General features: G+C 35.8%; 1 protein-coding gene across 1 annotated transcript; it reads left to right on the top strand.

Annotated features, from left to right (window-relative positions):
* The first annotated feature begins 904 nt into the window (after positions 1 to 904).
* On the top strand, positions 905 to 26,288 carry LOC113233592 (transmembrane channel-like protein 7). Its single transcript, XM_026468739.1, has 5 exons — positions 905 to 1,011; positions 5,252 to 5,452; positions 8,534 to 8,641; positions 22,174 to 22,274; positions 22,607 to 26,288. Exons 2-5 carry the CDS (start codon positions 5,272 to 5,274, stop codon positions 24,587 to 24,589), a joined length of 2,373 nt encoding a protein of 790 aa, XP_026324524.1. The 5' UTR covers positions 905 to 1,011; positions 5,252 to 5,271; the 3' UTR covers positions 24,590 to 26,288.
* The last annotated feature ends 232 nt before the right edge of the window (positions 26,289 to 26,520 follow it).

Here is a 26,520-nt window from a genome sequence, read left to right as displayed (position 1 = left end):
TCAACGCGCTTTCAGCCCTTTCCCGGGCTTTTCGCGCAGGATGTCGTCGCGACAGACACCGGAAATGAGATTGGTCCAATTAGGATCACTGCTCACGTCAACTCCACGCTATTGGCTGTCAGACCCAGCCCCGAGATTTCATTGGCCGACCTCAAAGTAGCCGCGAAATAGAGCCAATAGCGAGCCAAACCGGAAATTACATGAAGAAATTTCCTTCCAGAGATTTGTTTACGCGAGTGGCGGGTGGTCGTTATTCGCAGGCGGTTTTGCGGATATTGAATTCGAAGTGATTTTTTTCGGCTTCAGTTGCTATTGAATTTCCTATATAAAACGTCTAAACTTTCTCGGAGATAGAATATAAATTATACTTCCAACCATTTAGCGGTTTTATCGAGACTTCGATGTCATACAAGTCCTAATCGATAAAACATTTATTGTTTTCCTTTACAATAGAAATCGGGGCACTACACTATGGCGGACTGTGTATGTATGTTAATTGGCTGTGGATAGGACAGAGTCTTATAATCACTAATTAACCGCATACGAAGTTCAAAGAACAATGGATTGTCAAATATGCATAATTACATGGGTACGTTCTAATACCATATACAAATTTCTACCTTGTACTTTATAGTTTTAGTTTGTATTTATTGCAAAAATGTTGACCACAACCAACACATTGAAACATTACAAAATAATGAACTATTTTGTATTGTTCCAATATGCTGGTACTTTTATTCACCAGGATAGAGCGTACTAAATTTTTGTTTATTTCGTCTTGACATTTGTTTGACATTATAGCACATAATCTGTCAAATAGTATATGAACGCAGTACCACTCCTTGCAGACTATTTTGAACGTGTGTTTTTGTCGATCTTTTAGTAAAATAACGTAAAAAAAATTGCTTCCAGTAAATGAAATGTGGTACGATAACTAAACAATGTTCACGTTATAACAATTCTAGTGTAAATTCAGTGTTATTTGTTGAGAAAAATTGCTTACATTTTGCGGTGAGTTTACAGTTACCCTTATGGCCTAAATATCGCACAATAAAAACATACAATCGTCTTTCTTTACAATTAGACACATTCCATTTTTGAATTTCTATTTGTTTTAAAACGGAAGTTCTATTTTGAAACATATCAAACGGTTAACTGTTACAGTTTTATTTTATTAGTCACGATTAGATGATTACTCCTATTAATGCTAAGGATTCGTTAGTTTATTTGTTTACTGGAAATGAAACTATATTTTCGTACAAGTATTTGTTTTTTCAACACAACAAATTGTTCTGACAACAGCCATGGTCAGTCGTGACGTAAAGAGCCCGAAAAGCTGGTATGTCTGAAAAACAAACATACACGATTTAGATCCGAAAAAATAGTTCTACTTCCTAGTGTAGCAATTGCGAAAACCTAAGAACTCGTTACATGTTTACGATAAAATAATGTTTGATAGACTTAGTTATCAGTTTTAATAGGGTTGTTGAAAAGAATCACTGATAATTTTATCGTGTGAAAACCATCAATTTGTTATCAAATGGTTTGCACTTACAATGTTGAGTGCGTAAAATTTTATTTGTATAGCAACTTGGTATCAATATCCATTTATTGTCCCAATACTGTGCACATATTTGTTTTATGAATATGCTATAGAGTTTACAATGTTTGTCAATCATAAGTCAACCAGTCAGGGTTAAAGAGCTTACTGAATGTTGTCTGTTCTGTAATAAATATGAATACTACGTACCCTGCACATGCATTTGTATGTGGTACATTCTGAGGTACAAACAACATCTGAATGCATCACATATAAGACATGAATCTTTGTAAACTTAAGGGTGTATTGAAATTTGCATGTGTTAAAAACCTGCAAACAAGGTTGGTTAATTAAAAATTTAGTAAATATTACTGTAAAATACAACCATGTGATTTGAAAGCAAAGTATCAAATAGCATTAGAACAATAAAATTATGGTAGTAATAAATATAAAATTCCAGTGTCTAATAAATCTAAGACCAGAGGGCTCCGAGAAAATAAATACGTACAACCTAAGGTGTTGTGTAACCACTGGTGGTACACTACGCCTGATGGACCAGCAACGGTCTGAACATGTTAAGTCATAGCAAACAATCAAAGTAAAATTTTAAAAAACGCTATTAAATGATATTACATGAAATTAAGTTAAAATGTAATCATAAGGAGGAATACCTTCTCACTTGTACCTACTTAGTTATGTTATATATTCAGAACTCTTTATATTTCTTTAAGAGCATTTCCAGCTTCGAGGGGGTAAATTATTAATAATTTTTTTATAAATAATCAAAAAAGAATTGTAGACCACCAAAATTGTGACAACAACAATATATGACACCGGATGACTTATTCACTAATGTTACCAGATTACCATTATATATATTTTTGCATGCGTGTGCTATCCACTTCATTTGAAACATTCCGGGATAGGCTGGAGAAGCATTAATGCTCTGGCATTACAGCTTGTGACTCAAAGCTGTAGTAAAACAATTGATTTGATATTCTGTTAAGAGAGGGAAATTCCAAGAGGAGATAATAATAATAAATCATTTATTGTCTCTACATATTAATAAATAATATAGATCATTGAAGTTCCATAGTAAACTAGGCAATTGCATAATTATTCATTAGTTATTTCGCATTTTTACTTGCGTCCTCAGCACTAATTACAGGCTAGGTTTGTGTCGCAGAGACCGTTTCACATTTACTATTGTCCAAGTAGATGTCCATGCTGAAGGACACACTCTATACTCCATTGAACATGGAACACATTTTCAACACAAAAAAAAAGAAAGTAAACCCTAGAGTTGGCTACTCATTCGTCTCAGGTGAATTTGCCTTATGAATAAGTTAAAGTTAAAACAATGTGACGAATTTAAGTGAAATATACTTATCTATGAAATAAAGATTTTTTTTCTTAATGAATGGCTTGTGAGACTCAATTCTGGCAGTGTCAGTTTTCTAGTTTCATAAACGTTATGGAGGGTGTGTTAGAATTTTGTTCGGTGACTCGGAGGGAAAATCGAAGAGTTTTTGCAAAATTGAATTTTAGAACAAAAGAGACGGTACAAATTAGACAACACAAGTCGTTAGAAACATGTGTATATGTATGTTCGATATAGTGTTAGTGCATGAATAATATTTACAGTTTAATATGATTAACATGTATGGGCCAAAAGGGCATTTTGAAGGAAGTAGGACGAGGGATAGAGGGAGGGAGGATGCCATATAGGGAACACCGTAATTTAGGGCAGTCAAAAAATATATAGTCCACGTTTCCTTTGTCTAGACCGCATTCACACAATGAGTTCTCTTTAATCCTAAGGAAATTCAAAGATTGATTATTTAAGTTTGAGATTTAGTCATTGCGGGCATTGAACTTTACAGTTAATTAGAGGTGTTGTGCAAATTCAGATAATCTAGTTATTTTCATCTGCTTCCAAGATATGAAATGGTATTAATGTTGGGCTAAATCATTGCCATCCCAGTGTACTAATAATAATAATTAAATTCTTTATTCAGGCATTTGAAAAACAAAACAGTTTGAGTACCTATTCACACAAATATTAATAAACCTTAGATAATACAGAATAAATTATAAGATGCAATAAAATAAAATATGACCCAAAATAAAATAATACATAAACGGGCAATTGTCATTTACGATTCACTTCTCGGTGGACCATCGAGTATATAGCCAGAAATAGATACGAAATGTCGTTTAGTTTGCTTAAAAACTATTCTGCCAAATCATTACGGTGACGGTATCGAAACAATTGACGGATCGTCAATTGTTTCACTTCAAATCGACCAGTTTAACTTGAACTTTTCTATAATGGACGAAAAATTAAAAATTATGATGAAATGGTTTCCGTTTGTTTTGTAATTAGATCTTTTGCTGTTTTTCCCCACACTACCGAATGGAACAGCCTCCTATTGTTAGAGATATTATCTTTATTACAATAAATACAGAATATTTTTGGAATATACGGAGACATACACACAGGTCAGTTGTCGGTGCTGTACTATTTCAGCTTTCTAATTTGTGATTTCAGCGCAAACGAGAGTTGATATTTAAAAGTGACATAAGGCCCATTTGCCTAATGAGTTGCCAGGGATGGATGGCCCTTATGTCGTCTCTATTTCTGGTTATGTACTCGATGCGGTAGACAGACATCCAGTATGCTAAAAATAGAGATGTCGAAAGACGTGTCACATACTGCTCTCAGGGTTGTATCGTCAGTTGCGAGCATTCTTTTCCAAAATTAGTAGTAGAAAGTGTAAGAATGCTGCCAGTATTTAGGGAGCAATTAGTAGTGTAATCGTCATGAGGAACATTACTTTAGTTCGTCATCCAGAGGATATTCGCTGGAAAACGAAGTGTCCGTGGAAGGCGACACTCCTGGCTAAACAATTTGAGGTAATGGTTCAGCTGCAGTACCACCTTGCTCTTTAAAGCAGCAGCCTCCAAAGTCAGAATTGTCTGTTGTTCAACCTCCGCCAGGAGCGATAAACTAAAAATTTCATAAAGTATGTATTCAACAAATTTTAATGAAAACAAAAATTACACGCAAATTTTTTTTATTGCCTAAGTGGCCGGTGAACCAAAAAGTTTGGCAACCTATGATACAGGATAAAATTGTGTTATCCAGCCCTCGTAGTATGGCTACGCATGACAGTCGCGACGCGCGCGATAAAATGAAATAAGCGCGCGTTATTGGCTGTCTCAACCATATCTAATTCAGATAACCAATAGGGCACGCTTATTTCAATTTTAACGCGCGCGTCGCGGCTATCATGCGTAGCCATGCTACGGGGGCAGAACAGTGTCTATAAAGTGCCAGAGATTAATTTATTAATCTCAGACTAGGGTTACATGAGTACATGCCACTACAATTCACTACCTAGACCAGCAAGACCAGAAACAATTTATAAAAGCTCATTTTTCAAATTGATCCTACTAATCATCAAGTACCCACTATGAAAACCTTTTACTTGTTATAATTATTAATACAAAGATCGAACACTCAGAAAAATTTCCTTCGATCCGGCCGGATTCGAACCGACGTCATCTAGCACACCGTGTCGCACGCCGTACTAACTAAGCCACGGAACGAACCAGCGAAGCTAACGAATTTTTCTATGTGCTTGTGTCGTATGTTTGTGTTTAGTTTTATCTTATACTTATTATTCACAATTTTAACTTTGTCCATAGGTTAATATGGAAATCTAAAGATGTCAGGAGGCAATTCGAAGAATAAGGCCCGATCCTCCAAAACAGCAGGTTGGGAGGAAGCCACGGGGGAGTTCTACCAAGAACTATACCCCGGAGCGGAACAGGAACTGTTTGACAACTTGCATAGAGCAGATGCTACAAGCTTGGCTACATTACTGCCGTCTAAACAAGCTAGGAATAGTAAGTATATTTTAAGTAATTGAAACAAAATTCTCAAATCACTCGCGTTGCCCTACACTGGTCGTCTCGCCGCGCCTTTCATTATTATGCGAATGTGTGCGTCCGTACACGTACACACATACAAGCCGCGCTGTTACTTTGTACGGAGTTATCATACTTCTCTTATTAACTGACTTCAAAAAAAGGAGGAGGTTCTCAATTCGACTGTATGTTTTTTTTGTATGTATGTTACTCGATAACTTGTGAACCAATTTTGATGATTCTTTTTTGTTGGAAAGCGGGTACCTCAGGAGTGGTCCCATTTAAATTTGAAGAAAATATTCCGCTTCTAAGGGTGGCAAACTAGGGGATGATTGACTTTTGAGGTCAGTTTTTTTTAGTACTCTGTACTGAGTTTGTTTTACTATGCTATTTACGAGTATACATTGCGCGTTAAATAATAGCAGGCTTTACACAGACACTATCGCGCGTGATACAGCAATAAAAAAAAAAGACTCATCAGTCGCGCACTCCCACACGCGCCAGTTTCACGTGGTCTATCTTGCGCTATTAGCCTTTCGCTCTTTCATTGTAACAAAAGCGAACACGAACAATCGCGCGCGAAAGAACATCAGCTTAAGACGCTGAATTCCGTCAATAACGCTTCACTTTAAAGCGTTTTTGGCAAGATCTGTTCAATTTGTGGCAGTGGAAAAAACGAACGAAGTATACTATGTCCTGAGAACAAGTAGTCTTGCACGTAGGTAGATCTTTGTTGTACGGATGAGTTGATTCTACGCTATCGACGCAAATATATCCGTAATATACCAAGTAAAATTGGTAAAACTTTGAAAAATAAGGTATTATCCAATAATGAAAACCGTGGTTGTTTTGTTTTTTACATTTTGAACCTAATTTTGGAAATAAACCCTCTTTTGAAACGCGCGCAAACTGTTGGTAGTTTCTTCTCTTTTACGTATACGAAGTTCGGCAGTGATAGCTGAGACGCGTTACTGGATGAACCTATGTCGTCGGCACTGCACCTAGCTAGCTAATTCATTTCATAATTGTAATAAAGTAGACGCGGCTTAAAACATCGATCGCTCAAGGTCATCGACGCTTAAGTGCGACAATACACGTCCGTTTTTTCCATCCGATAGTCTGATCCGACTACTGGAAGGCGCTCGTACCATATAATTGTAGGAACACTCAATACATCCGAGTCGGAAATAGCGTCCGATTTTATTACCCGATTGTCTGACGGCGCACTCTACACTTTTGCGGGGAGACAAAATACATGTCCTATTCTTCCCTCCGATTTGCAGCGTTGCTAATGCAAATTATTCAAAATTATTGTTACGCTTAAAAATATATCAAATAATTAAGAACGTCAATTATGCCCATCTGTTACATATACGTTATGCTATAATTAGAAATAAACTCAACAAGTTGAATTAAGTTTGAACCTTAATATTTGAGCTTGACGAGTGGCAAGTTGTGGTATTAAGGTCTATCCATACAAATCTGGGCCGTGACCGGGACGTGGACGGGCCGTGCTCTGTCAGGGGCTCAAAAAATATGGTTGCGTTTATTTTGTACGAACTCGTTCACACATGTCCGTGTCCGCCCGGCGCTGTGGGACGAACCCGCAGTTCATACAAACTAGCACGCCCGGGCACGGCCCTGATTTGTGTGCATAGTCATTTAAAATACCTACTGCTCTGCTTTGTTCGGCAAGAGCTGTATCCTTTTTTCACACCGGGGACCGGTCAAAACGAGGAAGGGTCGCGCGCTCAACACGCACCAACTGATCATCATCATCCTATTTAAGAGCCGGGCTCTTGTCGGTCACTGATAATAGTAGTAATTTTACAATTCAAGACAAAGTGATTCTAATCCTACTGGATAATTTTATACATATAAGCGGTTTGCTAATAATTCTATATAAATGTTGCTATATACGCGGCGCATGTGCGATGTTGAAAAAGTAAATTATAGTTACATATAAAAATAAATTATATATAATTAAATATATAGATAAAATAAAATTATAGAATGCGAGGGCATTTTCCCCACATAGCGTAAACCAAACAAAATCCACAAACGAGTTGTTGAGTTGAAATTCCCTGTATTTGGGGAATTCCCCACAAACACTACAGTTAGTTCAGAAAAAGTCTGACGAAAGAATCGGACGTGTATTGAGTGAATCCGATGCGATAGTCGGATCCGTCCATTATACACGAAATCGGACGTGTATTACCGTACTAAAACTTCAATCGCACGATTGCGCGTGCAGACTTTCCCGCAACCCTGTGCGCTCCTGGGGGGTGATTCACATTATTGAAGATCGGCAGTCAGTTTTTTATCTTTCTTTGTCCAGAGCTAGCCTGAACAGTTGTTCCACGGTCTTGACGCCGGTCCACTCCCTGATGCTACGAAGCCATGACATTTTCTTTCTTCCAACCTTCCGCATCCCAGCTACTTTGCCCGTCATTATATCTTCGGTGATATCTGTCATGTCGCAGTACATGACCCAAATGGGCAACCTTTCGCTGCTTGACAGTGCATACCAACTCCACCTTCTTCGCCATACGTCTAATACTATGAAGTTTAGATAAGACCTTATCGTCGCCAATAAGTCTCCTGGGGGGTGATTCACGTAATCAAACCGTTACGATATCGTAGCGATTTAGTAGTAGTAACTGCTTTTTCGTGTTCACGTGTGACAGTGAACGTCAAACGTCGTTAAAGCATATTCTGGTATATGAATGGAACTTAAATCGACTCTAAACGACATGTCATACGTATTCTGCAAAAATTTTGACAGTTCTTTCAATAGAATTTCGACGACTAAACGTCAAATTTCACAATCCAAGTCGTTCATTAGTCGTTACGTATCGATTCTACTCATATCAACGTTCGTTCAAGTGATACGAGAATACCCATTTTGGATAGGACTGACTACGTAACTTCAACAATAAACTTACGTGAATCGCACTACGACCACGCGCGATATAGTGACTGTGTAAAGGGGGCTAATTTGTGGCTTTATGGAGACGACTGTGAACTTATTAATGTAAAACCATGATTATATTGTTACAGCAACCACAGCGAAGCGAGCTCGGTCTCAGAATGAAAGGCGACAGTCGACGTTCGCGCGTAACACGCAAAACCGAGACATTCATTTGTCTATGTTGCCAGATCTATCCGGTCAGTATTGCCGCATTTACCGAATGAGCTATTTTTTTGGGTGCAAATCGCGTATATTTGTTTTTACAAACAAACCATCGCGTCTGTCGTGACCATGGAACATGTAAAGACTACGCAACGTTTGTTTGATAAAACAAATCGCACTGTTAATACAACAAATAGTGTATTAACTCAAAAAGAGATCTTTCTCAGAATCGATGAAAAACTCACTTCCCGCAAAAAAAAAAAATTTCAATTTATATGTTATGTATAGTTTATTATAGACACTTAAACAATTTCGAGTTCTTAGGTTTTCGCGATTGTTACACATAGGAAATGAAACTATTTTTCCGGATGTAAATCGCGTATATTTGTTTTTTCGAACAAACCAACGTTTCGGGCCCTTTGGGACAGGTCCCATGGTCACGGTTGACAAAAAATCTTTCAAAGATTTCTCATAGATGGCGCTACGACTAAAAAGCCGTTGAAAAACCAAATACAAAGACACGACAATAAGCACATAGAAAAATTCGCGAGGTCCGCTGGTTCGTTCCGTGGCTTAGTTGGTATAGCGTCTGACACGGTATGCTAGAAAACGTTGGTTCGAATCCGGCCGGATCGAAGGATTTTTTTCTGAGTGTTCGATCTTTGTATTAATAATTATCTTTTGATTGTTTCTTACAATATCCTAACGACGGTTTTTTTGACGTGTAGAGAATCAAATTTTACGTTCAGTAATAATATAATATTAAATTTCACATATTTTGAGTTACAACACTATTGGAATAGCAGTGCGAAATATAGGTACGCTAATTAGATCAATAAAAAATAAAAAATACTCATTTTTTTTAATATGTACCTGATCCTAAGAACTTGATTTTTGTTAGATTTTGTCGCAATCTGTATTTTAATTAAGGCTTTCATTGTTATTCACTAAACGGTACTTAGTGCGGTATAAAACAAATCAAATCATTTATTTGCTTTAAGTACAATCATTTGCATGCAAATACAGTACTACAATTCACAAGCCTTGTATAACGTCATTCTTATTCTAAATCTAGGTTACAACATTTCATTATTTAAATTACGTGCAATTTTAAATTACAATATAAATTATATTTTAATTATCCTGTGCATTAGCAAATAATTCATTAATTGCATTGACTTACAATTATATGGACGTCGGGTCCGCGCTAAAAAGTGTCCGAACTTATAGGGCGTTAAAATCGTATACAGAGCGTCATTCATGCTTTAGTCTTCGTTTGTTCGATTGACAGCGAAGCACGCAAAATTAGACAGTACTGCGATGACATTACAATTTAAATTCAACGTTTTAGCTTTTTCATATTCCTTTACATGTCACTACGTTTAAATAGGTTGACTTGGGACATTTTTTTCGTGGTTTTTGTATTAGACCCGTCGTCCATTTATTTGTAAGTCAATGATTAATCGAGTATAATTGCCTATTTATAAAATACTTTTAAACTTTTCTTTCAAATGTTCTAAAATCACTGATTGCAATGGTATGAGTTCTATTTATTTTCCCGATATTTTGAAATGGTTACATGCTCCATGGTTATGCATTGAGTACTCAACACGTACCGTTGATAGGAAACCCACAATTAGATAGATAGATAACATGTTTATTCAGCACGAATACAAATAGAAACAAAACATTTACAATCACTTCACAAAGTATAACACAAAATCACATAGAACGAATGTATAGAACGTAGAACGTAAAATCATTCTGCCCTGCTAAGCCGAAAGGCGCTATCTCTGAGATACGCCCTTTTAGTTTTTTTTATACCATTCAATAGCTATAATAATTTCGCATCTCATTGTATAATGGAAATAGCACTATCTAACTTAAAACATTTAAAAAACCACTAAGAAGCATTTTTATATCTCAATTTTTCCTTAAATTACTAATAAAGGCGACTTTCTTTATAATCAAAATAGTGGTATCTCACAAAACATGTATAATGGTACAATTTGTGGATAATTCAGAAATGTCAATAAATTTATTAGTCAAAAATACGTATAAATAAGTTTTAACATCTTCAAAAAGATTTATTATTGAAGGTGCGGAAATACCTACAATCGTACGACGTTTTGTAGTCGATTTTCTCAAAACTTACTCCGTTTGAGATAGCGCTTTTCGGCTTATCAGGGCAGTAATTTAATACACATTTATATCAAATACATACTGTGATAAAACAAATACGGTGAGAGAAACAAAAAAACAAATACTGTGTTAACTGTGTGATTATCTATATACTAAATCTATGGTGTTAACCATAGATCCAGTAGGTTTGGAGTAAATTGGCTGTGACAGACGAACAGATGGACACACAAGTGATCCTATATGAGTATCGTATTTCGGAACAGAACAAAACTCTAACAACAACAAATCGCTGATTTAAAAAAAAACCATTAATTGTAAGACATACCGGATAAAGGAAAAGCATTTTTCCTCAAAGTGTTTGCTGCATATTTTTGAAGACTTTTTCGGAACCCAGTCTTTTCTCTTTAGCATTATAAGCCATTTCTGTCTTACTTCAATGTTTTGAGGAAATCTGAATCAACAACAATAATTAACATAAAAAAGTGGGTGCCTCAACTACGCTATTAAAAGAAATTTTCGTTTCAATGTAGACAAAAAATAATGCACTAATGCAATATTAATTAAATATAAAGTACTAAAACTAGAAATTTCTGATTCAATAATATTAAGTATGAAAATGATTTCGGCTGTATGCAAGCCACGCCTTTGCCTTTCTTTTTTTCAGTTAATGACATCTCGATAACATATTATCGATTGCGTCAATCTCTATAAAAGTGGAGTTATGAATTTCAGAAATTCACGTATTTGATATATTTTTTAATTGAATTCGCATACATTTGGGTTATTAATGCACTTGAATGGTATAATTTTACGGAACTTTACCTCTCCTGCGTATACACGCAGGAGAGGTAAAGTTGTTTGCAGGTCGAATGTGACTGTTTCGAAGAATGGATCTTGATGGGTCACCTTTGAGCTGGTTTTGTAAACACTGAGTTTTTGTAAGTGCTTAGTGTAAGCATCTTCAACCTGGGCCTTTTCTTGTTGAGGCTTGTTTCTTACTGCTATCATAATAATAGTGTAATAAGACGGCATGTGTTTGACTTAGCTTCTGAAAGCGGAGCATTTCTCATAAACTGCCCACATGTATCTTCCGCTATCGACGAGCAAATTGTAACGACGATGTGATATGATGTGTCCTAAAATTTATAAATTATATAGCGATGAAATGAAATCGGCTGTATAGACAGTTCTATCTACGCAAAAATCAGACAGGTGTTTCTTAGATAGTTCAACCACCGCACCAAGCCACGTTATTTCACTTACAACTATGAAGCCCAGGTTGAAGATGCTTACACTAAGCACTTACAAACAGCTCAGTTTTTGCAAAAGCAGCTCAAAAATGACACGAAATTAGCCCATGGAACTCACTCCACAAAAACAATCATAGCGGAAGCCTGCATAAAACTTTACCTCTTCTACGTATACTAACTTACCCAAAAATGTTATGTATTATATAAAAGTATATGTATGGTATTTTATAAAAGACAAAGCTGTCTTTCGGTTAACAACATGGACATCCACTCAGGACATTGCAATATTTAGGTACAAAGAGAAGCGAGTAGGGGTCCTCGGGTAGTGGGCTCCTGCCTTATTAAGCATGCAAAGGAGAGACTTGACGACGGCGTGAAGCATTTACTACTTTGGTATTATTTTTGCGAAGGTCAATATACAGATTTTGGTCGAATGTAATGTGTTCTACAATTGCAATAAAGACTATACACGCCAGATGACTATGTGTAAATAATGAAGACCTGCAGAAAAAATAAATCAATGAAGTTCATAGAATGAGATGAATTATAGTAGAAACGAATATGTTACATTTACCAGGTTACTTTTGGTGTTGCTGTTTTTGAAAATTCATAACCGTAGTTCAGTGCATTCTTAATAATCACAATCATTAGGACGAATCACTTTTATATGTGTGTATATTATCATTATAATAATTATATATTTGTACGTTATTATCTCCCACTCTTTTCACAAAATATAATTACCTATAAAGGCTTAAGCATCTTGGTTATTTCATAAGGGGCTATATTTGATTTGCAAAATAGAACTAAATGCATCTTGGTTCCTTTTAGCAATAAAAATAGAATTTTTTTTTTTAATTTCGTTAACGAGAACCATGTGGCTTGGTTCTAGTTTTCGTAATGAAAACGCTAAAGATCTACAGGTACCATGTGACATGAATCCATTTAGCATATTTAAAAAATAAATTTAAAATTTAAGCAGCATGGTTCTTTTTAGCTTTTAAAAAATTTCTTATCTAGGGTTGGTACCCTGGAGGACTTTTATTTTCTGCGTCTTGGCTTGGTACATTGCCAGGATATTTTGTGAGCAGGTAAAGGTCACATCTGGTGTTCTACCTAAACACATAACTCAATTTCACTCGAGGTGTGGGTTGGTTCTTGTTTGCGTAACTATGTCCAGTTGGACGTAGTTAAACAAAAAGGATCCAATGCACATCCAGTCAAGTTCGAGATAATATGTCACTTTCAAGTTTAAAAGTGTTTCCCACTCTTGTCTTATTTTCAAAACTTATAATGTCATGTAACTCCAGACATATTTATTTATGTTTATATGTTCAATTTTTTTTTGCTGATCTAAGAGGTTAGAGTTTAGGAACCGTTTGGTACAAATATCTAATTTTTTGATAATTTTGTGGATTGGATCCTTTTTGCTTAACTACGTCCAATTAACACTAAATAAAGTCGATTAACGTTCAAATTTCATGCTAACGAAATAACGAAGGTGAGATCACCAATTAGTTAAAAGTAACCGTTCGTTACTCGTTAACACTTTCTATAGTTATCGATCAACTGTTATGGAGTGCGGTGCTTTCTGTGTTTTTAACAATGGATCGTATATGGTTAAAGGTATAATATAGTTTATTTTTACAGATGATAACAGATAACAGATGGCGCTGTTGTCAATTTAAATCGCTATATTATTTGATTTGATATCATTCGCTATAATTGAGTGTAAAAATACACATCGTCGGGAGTACTGCAATGGGCATTGTTAATTTTTTTCAAACTCTCTATTTCAAAATCCACTTCGAGGAATAAGGTTGCTGTTAATATTTTCTACGTATTTGTCAATATTACGTTGAGATTCTTTATATTAAAAAAAAAATAGTATTGACCTTTATTTGACATTCAATGACGTCATCAGTGGCTCTATAATGTTTTGTCCGTGCGTAACACACAGCAAAAACGCAAAAAAAAATTAAATGTCATTTCATCAACGTTTGTAAACATAGACATAACCTTACTATCTTTGCAACTTTTAATTTCGCTGCCGGGAGACAAAATATCAAATATAACACAGCTATGGAATATAACAAATAACCCAAACAAGATCTTTGTTCATTTTAAGCGGTGTCGTGAAGTAAACGTGAGATAATACTTTGTCTTTCATTTCTTTTGTAGTACTACTGTGAAATTTCCGAGGTAATAATATTCTATTAGTTTTGTAGCCGACCGGAGAGTTGGTGAACTGTTTAAAAGTGAAAATTATGAAACATGAGCAAAAACTCAAACGCACAGTCAACCTGCGCAATATCAGTATATTAAATGAAGTATGAATTCAACTGTTTGATTTGTATGGTTGTAAATTTACCTATTGTATACTATATAGAGCTAATAATAATATGTTTTCAGCATCCAAGTGAATCAAAAGACAGTGAATTACAAAAACTGCTTAAAAATTCGAAATAGGAGAGTTTGTATAGTTCCTTATACGTCGCCGACTTGCACATTACTTATAAAGTTTATTTAGTTATATCATTATTCTTGTGCCATGAAGCATTCTTATAACAATAACCTTGTTGGTTGCATTAACAAAGTATCCAATCGACTTTTTAGATACACACTGCAAACAGTGTGACGTAAAAATGGTTGACAAGAGTACAAATAATAGAATAAGGGAAACAACAAGTGCTAGGATGACACCTGAAATACTTTCTTCTCAAGAAGTTTCTTCAACAGCTACTCCTTCTCTGTTTGATTTTACATCTGAAATGGAAAAAATGAACTTTACTATGGACAAAGCAAAAACAGTCTTAAAAAGTAGAAAATATATTGTTTAAAAAGATATTCAGAAAACCTAAGATACCTTTGATTGTCTAAACAATATTAGTTCAAAACAAATTGATTCAGTATAAAGGATAAGCGATCAACTTGAATTTTCAGACTAAACTTGCTGACTTGCTTGACTAAATTTAGGTAATTTAAAAAAAATCTAATTTGTATTTCTCATTCATAAGAAATTAAAAACCTGCCACTTGTATTTAAAGTAAGTTATTCAAATGTTGAAATGATTTCGACATTGGAATTTTTACTGCATAAATAACAACTACAAATATGTACCAAATTTGCATGCAATTTTTCTTTAATAAAGAGTGACTGAAATGACTGAATTCTTAATAAATAATAAATCTAATATCAGCACATTTTTCTTGATGTGGATTAATGTCATGATTTTGAAATTAAAATCAATGCACACCTTTTTGGCAAAGAGAACTTGGTTGCCATTTTTTTAACTACTGTGTTTTGCCAGCAACAGTTTTATAAGAATAATATAAAAATTATGGAGATCATTGCCAGCGTCAGTTTCATAATTCAAAAATCTTATTTAAATTCTTCAACTTTTGTGTCTATGGCTCCGTCGTTTTGCGCGACGATTTTGCCAATGTCAGGGTTGAGAGACATGTGTAGCGGTCCATCCTCTAAGGTAGCGGTAGTGAGACAGATTGCCGGTTATTAAAATACTTCGGCGGTTTTTATTCACAATGACGGTTATATATATATTTTAATGACATTACAAAAATATAATTTGAGAGCTCATGTTATTTTCTTTCTTTTAGAAACGTTGTAGGAAGTTTTATTTAGCGGGAAATAAAAAATAAAATAGTTTAGTAAAACAAAGTTAGGCGTCGTTTTCGTTCAATAACAAACTTTTGACCGGTGTCAGCGTGGAAAATTATCATGGAGGATGGAGAAAGAAATAAAATTATACGAAAGATAATGGGAGAATACGGGAAGAATAAAGAATATTCATTTTTCTTAAAAATTAAGACTGATCAGAAATGAGTATTTTTCTCCGACTCACATTGTTGGGGCAGAAAATTATGAAATGAATGTGGTCGAGCAGAGGCTATTCGGGGCTGGTTACAGATTTATGTTATTAAGTTTTAGAAATTTGTATAAAGTGAATACTACTGGAGAGTGTGCGTTGGCTAGGAAATAGTTGATATTTATTGGGCGAGCAATATTTTCGGGAAGCAAATCGTAAAGTGGGAAGCTTATTAGGGGGCAGTTAAAAAATAAGTGTTCTAGAGTGCCTTCCTCTAGTCCACATTCGCAGAGGGAGTGATCACGTACTTTAATTTTGGCTAGGAAAACCGGGGAGCAAACGTGACCCAGTCTCAGCCGGATAATCATTGATGAATAGGGTTTAGGTATGTGTTTGAAGCGGAAGAACTAAGGTTTGCGTGGAATATTTGGTTGGAGATAGCCAAAGTGTTTAGTGAAATTTATCAATATCATACAATTTTTCTCTTACATGACAGTTCTTTTTTTATTAAATGACAGCTTTATAATTTCGAATATTTAAAGAAGGAACCAACACTAAAGAGTATTGTTGGTTAACAGTCGAAAGATAAAAAGTGTGATTCAAGTAAATTGTTATTTAGATCATGGAGTAAATAAAATATTTAATAATTAATAATACTTTTATTTCTCACTCATAGCAAATAGCACTTGAAATTATCAAAATTGACATAAGATCACTACTCACTTACGAGATACATTTAACCACTGTTTTGGGATTTTTTTAATAACAAATGAGTAGTAATGTTTAATCAATTTAATGAAATCAATAATGCGTTTGGTCACATTTATAATACTCGTTTTAATATAGGGTCACTACCATAGATATTTCTAATCTAATTATGCAGAAGCTGTATAAAGTTTTCATTTCACTATAGCTTTCATCTTACTTTATAGCCTTTTTTAAGCTGATTTACAAATATTTTTACATTACAATTTTACGTTGCATTTTAAATTTTCGCATTATATATCTCTTAACTCAGCGTGTCTCTTGGCATAGGCCTCACCCAGACCTTTCCAGTGCGCTCTATCAAGAGCTACTCTTCTTCAACATTTCAACATGGTGCTGCAGTTAGCTTCAGTTCATCATAGATGGGAATCTATGATCTTGACACCTTTATTACGTTTTGCATCATGTGGGTACCAAATGGTGACTACTTTGCTCCATTTTTCTGGCCCATGCAACAACTATTTAGTTTTGCGATAAATTCCCCACAGTTTTAAATCAATATAGATGTTTCAACATTTGAAAGAGTTTTACTCTTCTTATTTCTGCTACATTAAGCTTATTTTAAGTAAATGTATTCCATAATCATTACGTTTCCGATTTTTGGCAATTGACGAGATTCAGCTTTTATAAAGTTCATGATTCTGTCGGTAATATAATTACACTAAATAAAACAAGAAGAAACAAAAACACGTGCGAAAATAGTAGAACGATAAAACCCCAATACTTTCGTCATCATGTAGTGTCTCTCCACTACTGGTGGCAGTTTGGAGAACTCTTCCCAGTCCTGAGCCAAGCGAAACAGATGTTCTACGCTGGCAATATTCGATCATTCCCGGATGTTGCGCAACCACGACTTCTTCCAGTACGTCGTTTACCCTCGATCTTGCCCATCATTACCAGCTTGAGAAGACTTTTCATGCCATAGAACGTGTCCAAGATACGGAACTTTCCTTTTCTTGACGGCAAGAGTTCTCGGTCCCTCGAGGTGCCAACAAGCTGAAGAACTGTCACATTGGGAACTTTCTGGGTCCAGCTAATGCGTAGCATTCTATATACTTTAAAGAAAGAAGGCTTTCGACACGGTCTCTGTCCCTCTTTTGATTGATAAATTAGAACAAATTGGTGTCAGAGGCATGCAGCTTGATCTTTTCGGTAACTTTTTAAGCAATAGAACACAATGTGTAAAAATCGGTGACATTATCAGTGACGATCTACCTGTCTCTCACGGTGTCCCACAGGGTAGTATTCTGGGACCTACCCTTTTCCTAGTTTATGTTAATGAACTATGTAAATTGGAATTACCCAATGGGCGAATAACTTCTTTCGCGGATGATACCGCTCTAACATTTAGCGCCAAAAGTTGGGAAGAAGTATTCCATCATGCCCAACATGGTTTTGATATTGTCACCAGGTGGTTACGTGAAAATATTCTAACTTTAAATACAGACAAAACAAAGTACATAACATTCACGAAGCGGGGTTGTGTGGCTAATTTACCTTTTTCTATTGTTGCACATAAATGTCCTCTCCCGCACGAGGTCCATTGTAACTGCCCCCGATTGGACAGAGTTAGGTCCATTAAATACCTTGGAATACTAATAGATGACAATCTCAGTTTTAGTAATCATGTTGATATGCTGGTATCTAGGGTACGTAAAATGATATATATTTTTAAAAATTTGCGTAATGTTGCTGACCATGGTATAATCAAAATGGTATACATAGCGTTGTGTCAATCTGTACTTTGCTACTGTATAACTACACACATCAAAAGTGTCTAGGGATCAAGTGAATATTTTTGAAATAAAAATTATTTAAGCAATATTTACCAAATCCAGTCTTCCAGGACGACTTCTTACTTTAATGCTTATGTTTTATTTAACCGCTTACCCCTATATTTAATTAAAATAAACTAAAATTGATGTTTTTGCAAATTGTGGGAAAAAACTCAAATTAACGGCGTCAATTAAATGACAAAAAAATGGCGAAAATGATGATTTTGCTCATTTTTATTGTAATGATAACATAATTAATAATCTGTATTTCCACCATTAACACGAATCACACAATTACAGCGATTTGGCATGCTTAAGATGAGTTCATCAAAATCACTTGGAGGAATGGCCGCCCATGTGTTTTGTAACAAGTCAAAATATTGTTGTAGAGTATGTACGGTATGCATACTCGGCACAGCTCTTCTTTGAAGCATATCCCATGCGTGCTCAATTGGATTGAGGTCTGGCGATTGAGCAGGCCACGGCAGAACGTTGATACGAGCTTCGGCAAGAATGCGTGTTACGACTCTAGCCGTGTGTGGACGTGCGTTGTCATGCATAAGTTGAAATGAATCACCCAACTGGCCTCGCAAAGGGATGATAACATCTGAAACAATCCTCTCTGCGTAAACTTGAGCATTGAGGTTACCCCTGATCCAAATGAGATCGGTTCTTCCGCCGATCCAAATACCGGCCCATATCATTATTGTTCCCCCACCATATGGATGAACTTCCTGACAATATCTCAAACGTTCATGACGTCCAGATGTTCTCCAAACTCGAGTACGTCTTGTATCCGGTCTCATACCGAAGCGGGATTCATCCGAAAAGCATACATAGCGCCAGTCTTCTTCCTCCCAGTTTCTGTGTTCGCGAGCCCATCGTAAACGGGTCCTGCGATTGCAGGGTGCAATAGGTGGAACTCTGAGCAGCCTTCGGGATCGCAGACCCACTTCACGTAAACGATTTCGGATTGTTTGATCGCTTATTAGCAAGCCTGAGGAGCTGTGGAGCCTCGTAACCAACATCATGGCGGTCATGGTACGATTCCGTCGAGCAGTATTTTGGATATACCGATCCTGTCTGCGAGTCGTGATGCGAGATCGTCCTCCATGTCGCGCGGCCACGCTGCCCGTCATGCGATAGCGCGTCCAGAGGCGACTTATGACGCTCTGTGTAGTGTTAAGAGTTAAAGCCACAGTACGTTGCCTGGAACCAGCTTCCAACATTCCGACGGCTCGCATCATCACTTCTCGGGTTAAATGATGTCGTCTCTCCATAATAATGTAAATTGTTTCGGTTCCGATGCAGATATTGTAATGATTTTGTAACTATAACTCATTTTTATACAAAACCACATTGACAATCGATTTTCTTCTTATTATAGGATTTTAAACAATATTCCTTATTTAAATTTCCTTATTTAAACTCACTAAAAAGTATCAATAGCGATACAAAAAAGTTAATATAATTAACCCTAATTGCAGCAATACTCTTAAACGTACTTGATCCCTAGACACTGATGTGTGTACTTGGGGCGGTACTCACAAATCTATTCTATTAAAATTAGAAAGAGCCCAAAGGGGGGTACTCAAGACTTCCCTAAATCTTCCTTTTCGATTTTCCACAACAGAGCTGTACAAATTGTGTACAGTGCATACGGTACGAACTTTATATTTTGTGTGCTATCGCACAATTACATTCTCAGTTACCGTACGATCCCGCTATGTTAACGACTAAAAGACGTAAGGATATTGTTTGTCGTTCTTCGATGCACTCAGGGTTCTCTCATAGATCGTTTTCGTTTTTGGTTGGTTTCATATACATATAATAAAATAAATAAAATTTTAAATATATACCCTTTAAATAAAAATTATTGTAAACAAACTGTTTCGAAATGGCTACTTACTTTAAATTATGATCAGACGGAAAATCTATTGGTAATGAATATATAGCATTTAATTAAATTACGTTCTCGGATCTATTTGGAGATATTTTAACACGGTAAACACATATTCAAACTTTTCTCACGCACCTCTCTGTCGCATTTACAGCGCACATACTTACACACACATGCGCCCACACACACACACACACACACACACTCATGCACGCAAGCACGCACATACTTCCGTGTTTGACTCCATTTTTGTAAAATTTTTTTTGTTTAATTTTTATGTTATACTTGTATAATAGCTGCCTAAACTTATGAGTGTATTATGTACAATTTTACAGTCAAGTCCGTGGGGTGGAGGCCTGGTGATCCATAACACAGGTTTTTTACCTAGCTTGGACACCAGTCTCCCATTTTAGCATTGTTTAAGTTTATATCTGTACAAATTGCCATTTTAGTATTTGTAAGCTATTGGGAGAAAATAAATAAATTAAGAAATATATATATAATGCCCAATACTTTAAAGAAAAAAGTAACGAAATGCATATCTATAGGTTAGAATTTCGTTTTTGACATTTTGAGAGATGTCAATTTACTTTTTTAAATATTCCCTGCTGCAAAGGTTAACATTTATAGAGCCATTGATGGCGTCACCATATAAATAACTTGCAAAATTTTCAAAAAATCGTAACAAGGCAAATAAGCTACGAAATGATAAAATATTCAAGTTATTGTCTTAAAGTAGTCCACATTTTCGAAAAAAAATTTAATATGTATAGGTCAAAAATTGTGAACAAGCCCATTACACGTAACTAGAATTGTATTACGAGTTTCGATTTCGATAATTGCGCGGCCAAATCAGGTCCGCGTACATGTCGTGGCAACCAAATTAGCGTGATTTACGGGAATCTATTGTTACCAGACCGTAGACAACATAAATTAATGCTCGTTGTGCAAAAATCAAAGTCGTAGCTATTGAAATAAGAAAGTAATAACGTTAAATCCCTCTCCCGTAACATTTGGTTATAATAATAATAATAACGCAACACACTCATAGCCCCGCACTATGGAAACTGTGGCGCGGGTGCCATGGACACACACATAGACAACCACAAATTATTGTATGTATAGTTGTCTTATCTGATATTGCTTGATTTAACAAGGAAAGAAAACATCGTTATAAGTCCTTCATGAAGAAAGGGGACGTTCTTGAAAAATGCTCATGAAGAAACCAACTCCATTAGACCAGGAAAGTGTATTGAATAACAACGAAAGTTTCAACACTTGCGAATTTGAACTCAAATTGCATGCAAATTGTTAAAAGAATAATGCCCAAGTTCCATACAGTTCTGGACCAGTTAAAAGAAAGTTGACGGCCATCATTTACACGGTTTCATTTGTTTTTCCGTATAGTTTCTAATTATACTGGATTTATTTTTTTTAACTAAGGAAAGTTGACTTAAACAACATTTTCTGTTTGGGGCTACATTAATAAAGAAAATTATTATGTTATTTTGTAGTATCCGTATCCGATTTTGATGATTATTTTTTTGTTCGAAAGACGATACCTCACCAGTAATCTCATTTAAATTTGAATAAAATGCTCTAAGGGTGGCAAAATAGTGGAAGTCATTCGACTTTGAAGGTCGGTTTTTTAGTACTCTGTACTGAGATTATACATATAACGTATTATTTAGATGGATATAAATTTTCCACCGGTCTTCTCGCGACTAAAAAATTTGCTAAAAACCATAAAAACATCCAAAATGAGTATGGTTCTTTACAATTTGTTTTTGCTCGTTTTTACTGGTATCGTTTTTTTATTTATTGTAAATTCTATTTTCAAAATCTGTGTGTTCAATTTTGTACGCTATGAAGCGCTTATGTTTCTAATGTTAATTGTTTTACATTACAGAGAATCTGTCGAACGAGGAACGAACATGGGACGAGATTATGCAAATAAAATCAATGCCAGTGCCCATGGCCCAGAAGAGGGACCTTAAAGCATCTTTACAGGTAACTGAAATTAAAAAAGACTTCTCACAGATGGCGCTACGTCAAAAAAATAGTTAAAAACCAAAACAAAGGTCTGCAACAAGCACATGGAAAAATTCGTGAGGTCCGTTGGTTCGTTCTGTGGCTCAGTTGGCATAACGTCTGGCACGGTTTGCTAGGTTGGTTCGAATCCAGCCAGATCGAAGAGATTTTTTTCTAAGTGTTCAATTTTTGTTTAATAATTATTACATACTTACATTATAGATAATACCAATAAAATTTATTTACATACCTTCGTGGAAAATAAATTTGTGTGACTCCCTATACTTAATAATACATTTTTTTTAAATCAGAATGCAACAAAACTACGTCTCCAAGGCTTAGAACAACTACACTGGCGGCAAAGAAAAGTATGGCACCGCTTCCGTATCCGAGCAGCAGAAATTATGGGTAAATTAGAACTATGGCAATCACCTATGCGAGAAATCGAGGGGAAATTCGGCACAGGAGTCGTGTCATACTTCCTATTTTTAAGATGGCTTCTATTTTTAAACATAACGATCTCTATATTCGTCATTCTATTTTTAATCTTACCAAAGGTGTTGCTAGTCGAAAATAAACAAAACTGCCAAGATTTCCAGCCAAATTCGACACAGTGTTGCTCTCAGGCGTATTTACATAAAAATTTAACCGATTCAAATATAATATTGGATGTCATTCAAGGTACCGGCATGATGGAAAGAACTATACTTTTCTACGGAGTATATAGCGATCAGATATATACATATTATATTAAAGATTTTATCGAGTCGCAGATGTACTACAATATGCCCTTAGCGTACATATTGGTGCCTATATCATGGGCATTTCTAAGCCTCATAGCTATAGTAAAGACCGGAGCTAAAGGTTTTAAAGAGAGGTTAGTTGAGAGCGAAGGGCAGTTTTACACGTATTGTAATATCGTGTTTGGGGGATGGGATTTTTGTATTCATGACGACAAATCGGCTAGAATTAAACATAAAGCGTTATATAATGAAATCAAAGGTTCCTTAGAAGAAGAACGTTATAAGGAAGAAAAGCTGCGTAGTAGAGAAAGCCAAATTCTGTTGTATTTGAAGCGATTGTTTATAAATATAATAGTTTTTATTATTTTGTCAGCTTGCGGCGTGTTTATATACCATGTTTTGAACTTCTCGCATGACCAGTTAAGAGAGGTCAGTCCTACAGACGTGACAAGCCCTTTTGTAAATGTAACCAGACCGGAAAAATTCAGTTTTCATCTAAAAAATCCTTTTAATCAATTAAAAATTACGTTTTTCGAATTCTTACCTTTTTTATGTATCGTAATTTTGAATATAATTGTTCCGGAAGTGTTTAGCTATTTGATCAAAGTCGAAAATTACAATCCTGCGCATGTCATTATAATTGCTTTACTAAGAACGGTTTTGCTTCGACTCTCGTCTCTGGCAGTGTTGCTATGGCAAATATATATCTACGTAAACGATGAACATGGTTTAGAATGTGCGTTTAATAAAAATAATCCAAACTCAGTTGAATGTTGGGAGACATATGTCGGTCAGCAGTTTTACAAGTTGATTTTAACAGATTTTGCTGTACAATTCATCACCACGTTCTTTATAAACCTGCCGAGGGCTTTTGTCGCTCGACATTCAACAAGTCGCTGCCTAAAATTCATAGGCGAGCAAGACTTTTATCTACCAAAACACGTGTTAGATATAGTCTACACTCAAACAATAATATGGATGGGGTCTTTCTTCTGCCCTTTTCTACCTATAATCGGTACCATATTTTATTTCCTCATATTTTACATAAAAAAATTTACATGTCTCACCAATTGTACACCGTCACCAGTAGTGTATAAAGTTTCGAAATCCAAAAGTTTGTTCATGTCAGTTTTGTTACTTGGCTTTATTCTCTCAATTGCTCCTGTCGCGTATTCTATTGCAGATATTTTGCCGTCTATAAATTGTGGACCGTTCAGAGGCTTTAATAGAGTGTGGGATTTAGTAATTCTTACTTTCGACAAGTTTCCGTCTTTACTACGAGAAATTATATTCTTCATCGGTACCTCCACTTTTGCTGTACCAGCTTTTGCTGTTTTATTATTCTTCCTATACTACTATTGGGCCGTTGCAACAGCCAACAGGCATATGGTGACAGTGTTAAGGAATCAGTTAGTATTAGAAGGCCACGATAAACAGTTTTTGTTGAATAGATTAAGTGCGTTCATTAGGCAGCATCAGAAACGGTGTGAGAAAAGGAATAGGGCCAGTTTTGTGGATGATGACGCGTCTATTAGACATAGTTCCAGGTAAAAAGATTTTTCAGAATAGATTGTAGCTTTAAGTCAAATTAGCCCTGGTAAAATGGTCCCTTTTTGGGATTTTTCTTCCGTTAAGTTCTTGTTGACTTTTCGCCCTGAAGTGCCGAGAACAGTTTAGATAACTATTAGGCTCAATTTATGTTGCGGCGAAACTGAATGGAAGCGAATTTTTGTAACGATATTGTACATAGCGTAATGAACTTAATTGTGTAACGTCCAAACTAGATACGAGGCAAAAATCACGCCGCGCGTCTTCCGCGGAATTCTCGCGCATGCTGGAGAATGTTCGCGCATTCGCGAGAATTCCGCAGCTGCCGTCAGCGACGCCTGGCAATTCCGCGGGAGGCAGACGCTGTATGACGTCAAACGTTGATGTCACACAATAAATACTACAGCCTCAAGGCGCAGTCGCCAGAAAATTGGCGAAATTGATGCTTCCGTTCCATTCAAATTGAGCCTTATCCACAGTCCGATTTCACCCACAGCTGGCTAAAATCCTGCTGTAGTTTGTGCCATGCACCACGAATTTGTACTAGTCTCACCAATCTACGGCCCGCAACTTTGACAATCTCATCCACCCGTCTCGCTACAGGCGTCACAAGTTTCTGTAACCATTTCCTGGCCACCGTTCGATTGTCGCTTTACTTCATCTGTCATTACCACACCTCGCAATATGTTGTGCCTAGCTCCATTTTTCTACTAGTCATGTCCTATGGAGCAGAGACATGCACAAATTGAACGTGTGATGGAGCAAGCTATATTTGAGGTTTTCTGATGGATCGAATTCCTAATTAAGTCATACGTCAGAGAACTAGCGTGACCAACGTAGCTTGCAAAATCTTGTAAGCTTAAGTGGCAAAGGGACGGGCATGTCTGCAGGAAATCTGGCTGGATGCGCACGGTACAGGACTGGGAAACTTGACGTGCTGAGGGGGAGGCTTATGTCCAGCAGTGGATACTGTAAGCTGATGTAGTATTAACTCTATTTTAAGTTCATTATCCGATCTCCTATGTCCTAAACCATTTAATTTTAAATCAAGTACGTTAAGTTTTGTTCGAAATGACAATACTCAAAAGTTTGACAGGTGATTAGTAGAAACAGTTATATAAAACGGTAACACACAAAAGTTTGATAAATAATGAATAGAAGCAATGGTTTAAAGGGCAACACTGAGTCGGAAAGGCAGTGCAGTCTTGAGGCTAAAGCTGTAAAATTGACTTATGCCAGGAAAAATCCCAAACTTATGGGACATTTTATCGGGACTATTTACTGGAATACTATACATAAACGTTTATAAAATATGTAAAAGAAAACAATATCTAAATGACAAAATATACGAGAAATCTGTAAAGTCTACAAACGATTGTAATAAAATTGTTGTAAGTCAAGAGTACGTGCCGAACTATTTATTTTTTAATTTTTTTGTGCCTCTCACTTTAAAGAGTTGTAAAAAATTTGTCTTCTATTTTTAAAACTCACGAGTTGCTTTTGGACCCTTAAAGGGTGACGCCATCTTGAATTTTGACGTCAATGCCCGTAGTATCATTAGAAAAATTAGTTCTATAAAATTCTACAACACGGCAAGGGTCAAAAAACTAACTTGTCAGTATTTTAATACGTAAGTTTTTAATAATATTATTTAAATAACTTTTAATTACTTTTTTAAATATATACATCGTAAGTTATTTGATATCAAATGTACATATATATACATGACGTAACACTTATACATTTTAAACTATACCATAATACACTATGATATTGTCTAGTTAACACAGACTATAGAAGACCAGTAAAGGCTCCAAACCTCAATGGGACAGTACGGTAACGATAATGGACTAAGCATAATAATTTTATATTTATGTATAAAGGAGAGGGTTGATGTTTAGTTTGAAATTTATCATGAGCTTTTCGGTGAAGGA

Source organism: Hyposmocoma kahamanoa, unplaced genomic scaffold (assembly GCF_003589595.1).
Source record: "Hyposmocoma kahamanoa isolate Upper Pololo Valley unplaced genomic scaffold, ASM358959v1 79, whole genome shotgun sequence".
Classification (NCBI taxonomy): domain Eukaryota; kingdom Metazoa; phylum Arthropoda; class Insecta; order Lepidoptera; family Cosmopterigidae; genus Hyposmocoma; species Hyposmocoma kahamanoa.
This window is presented reverse-complemented; position numbering and strand designations above follow the sequence as displayed.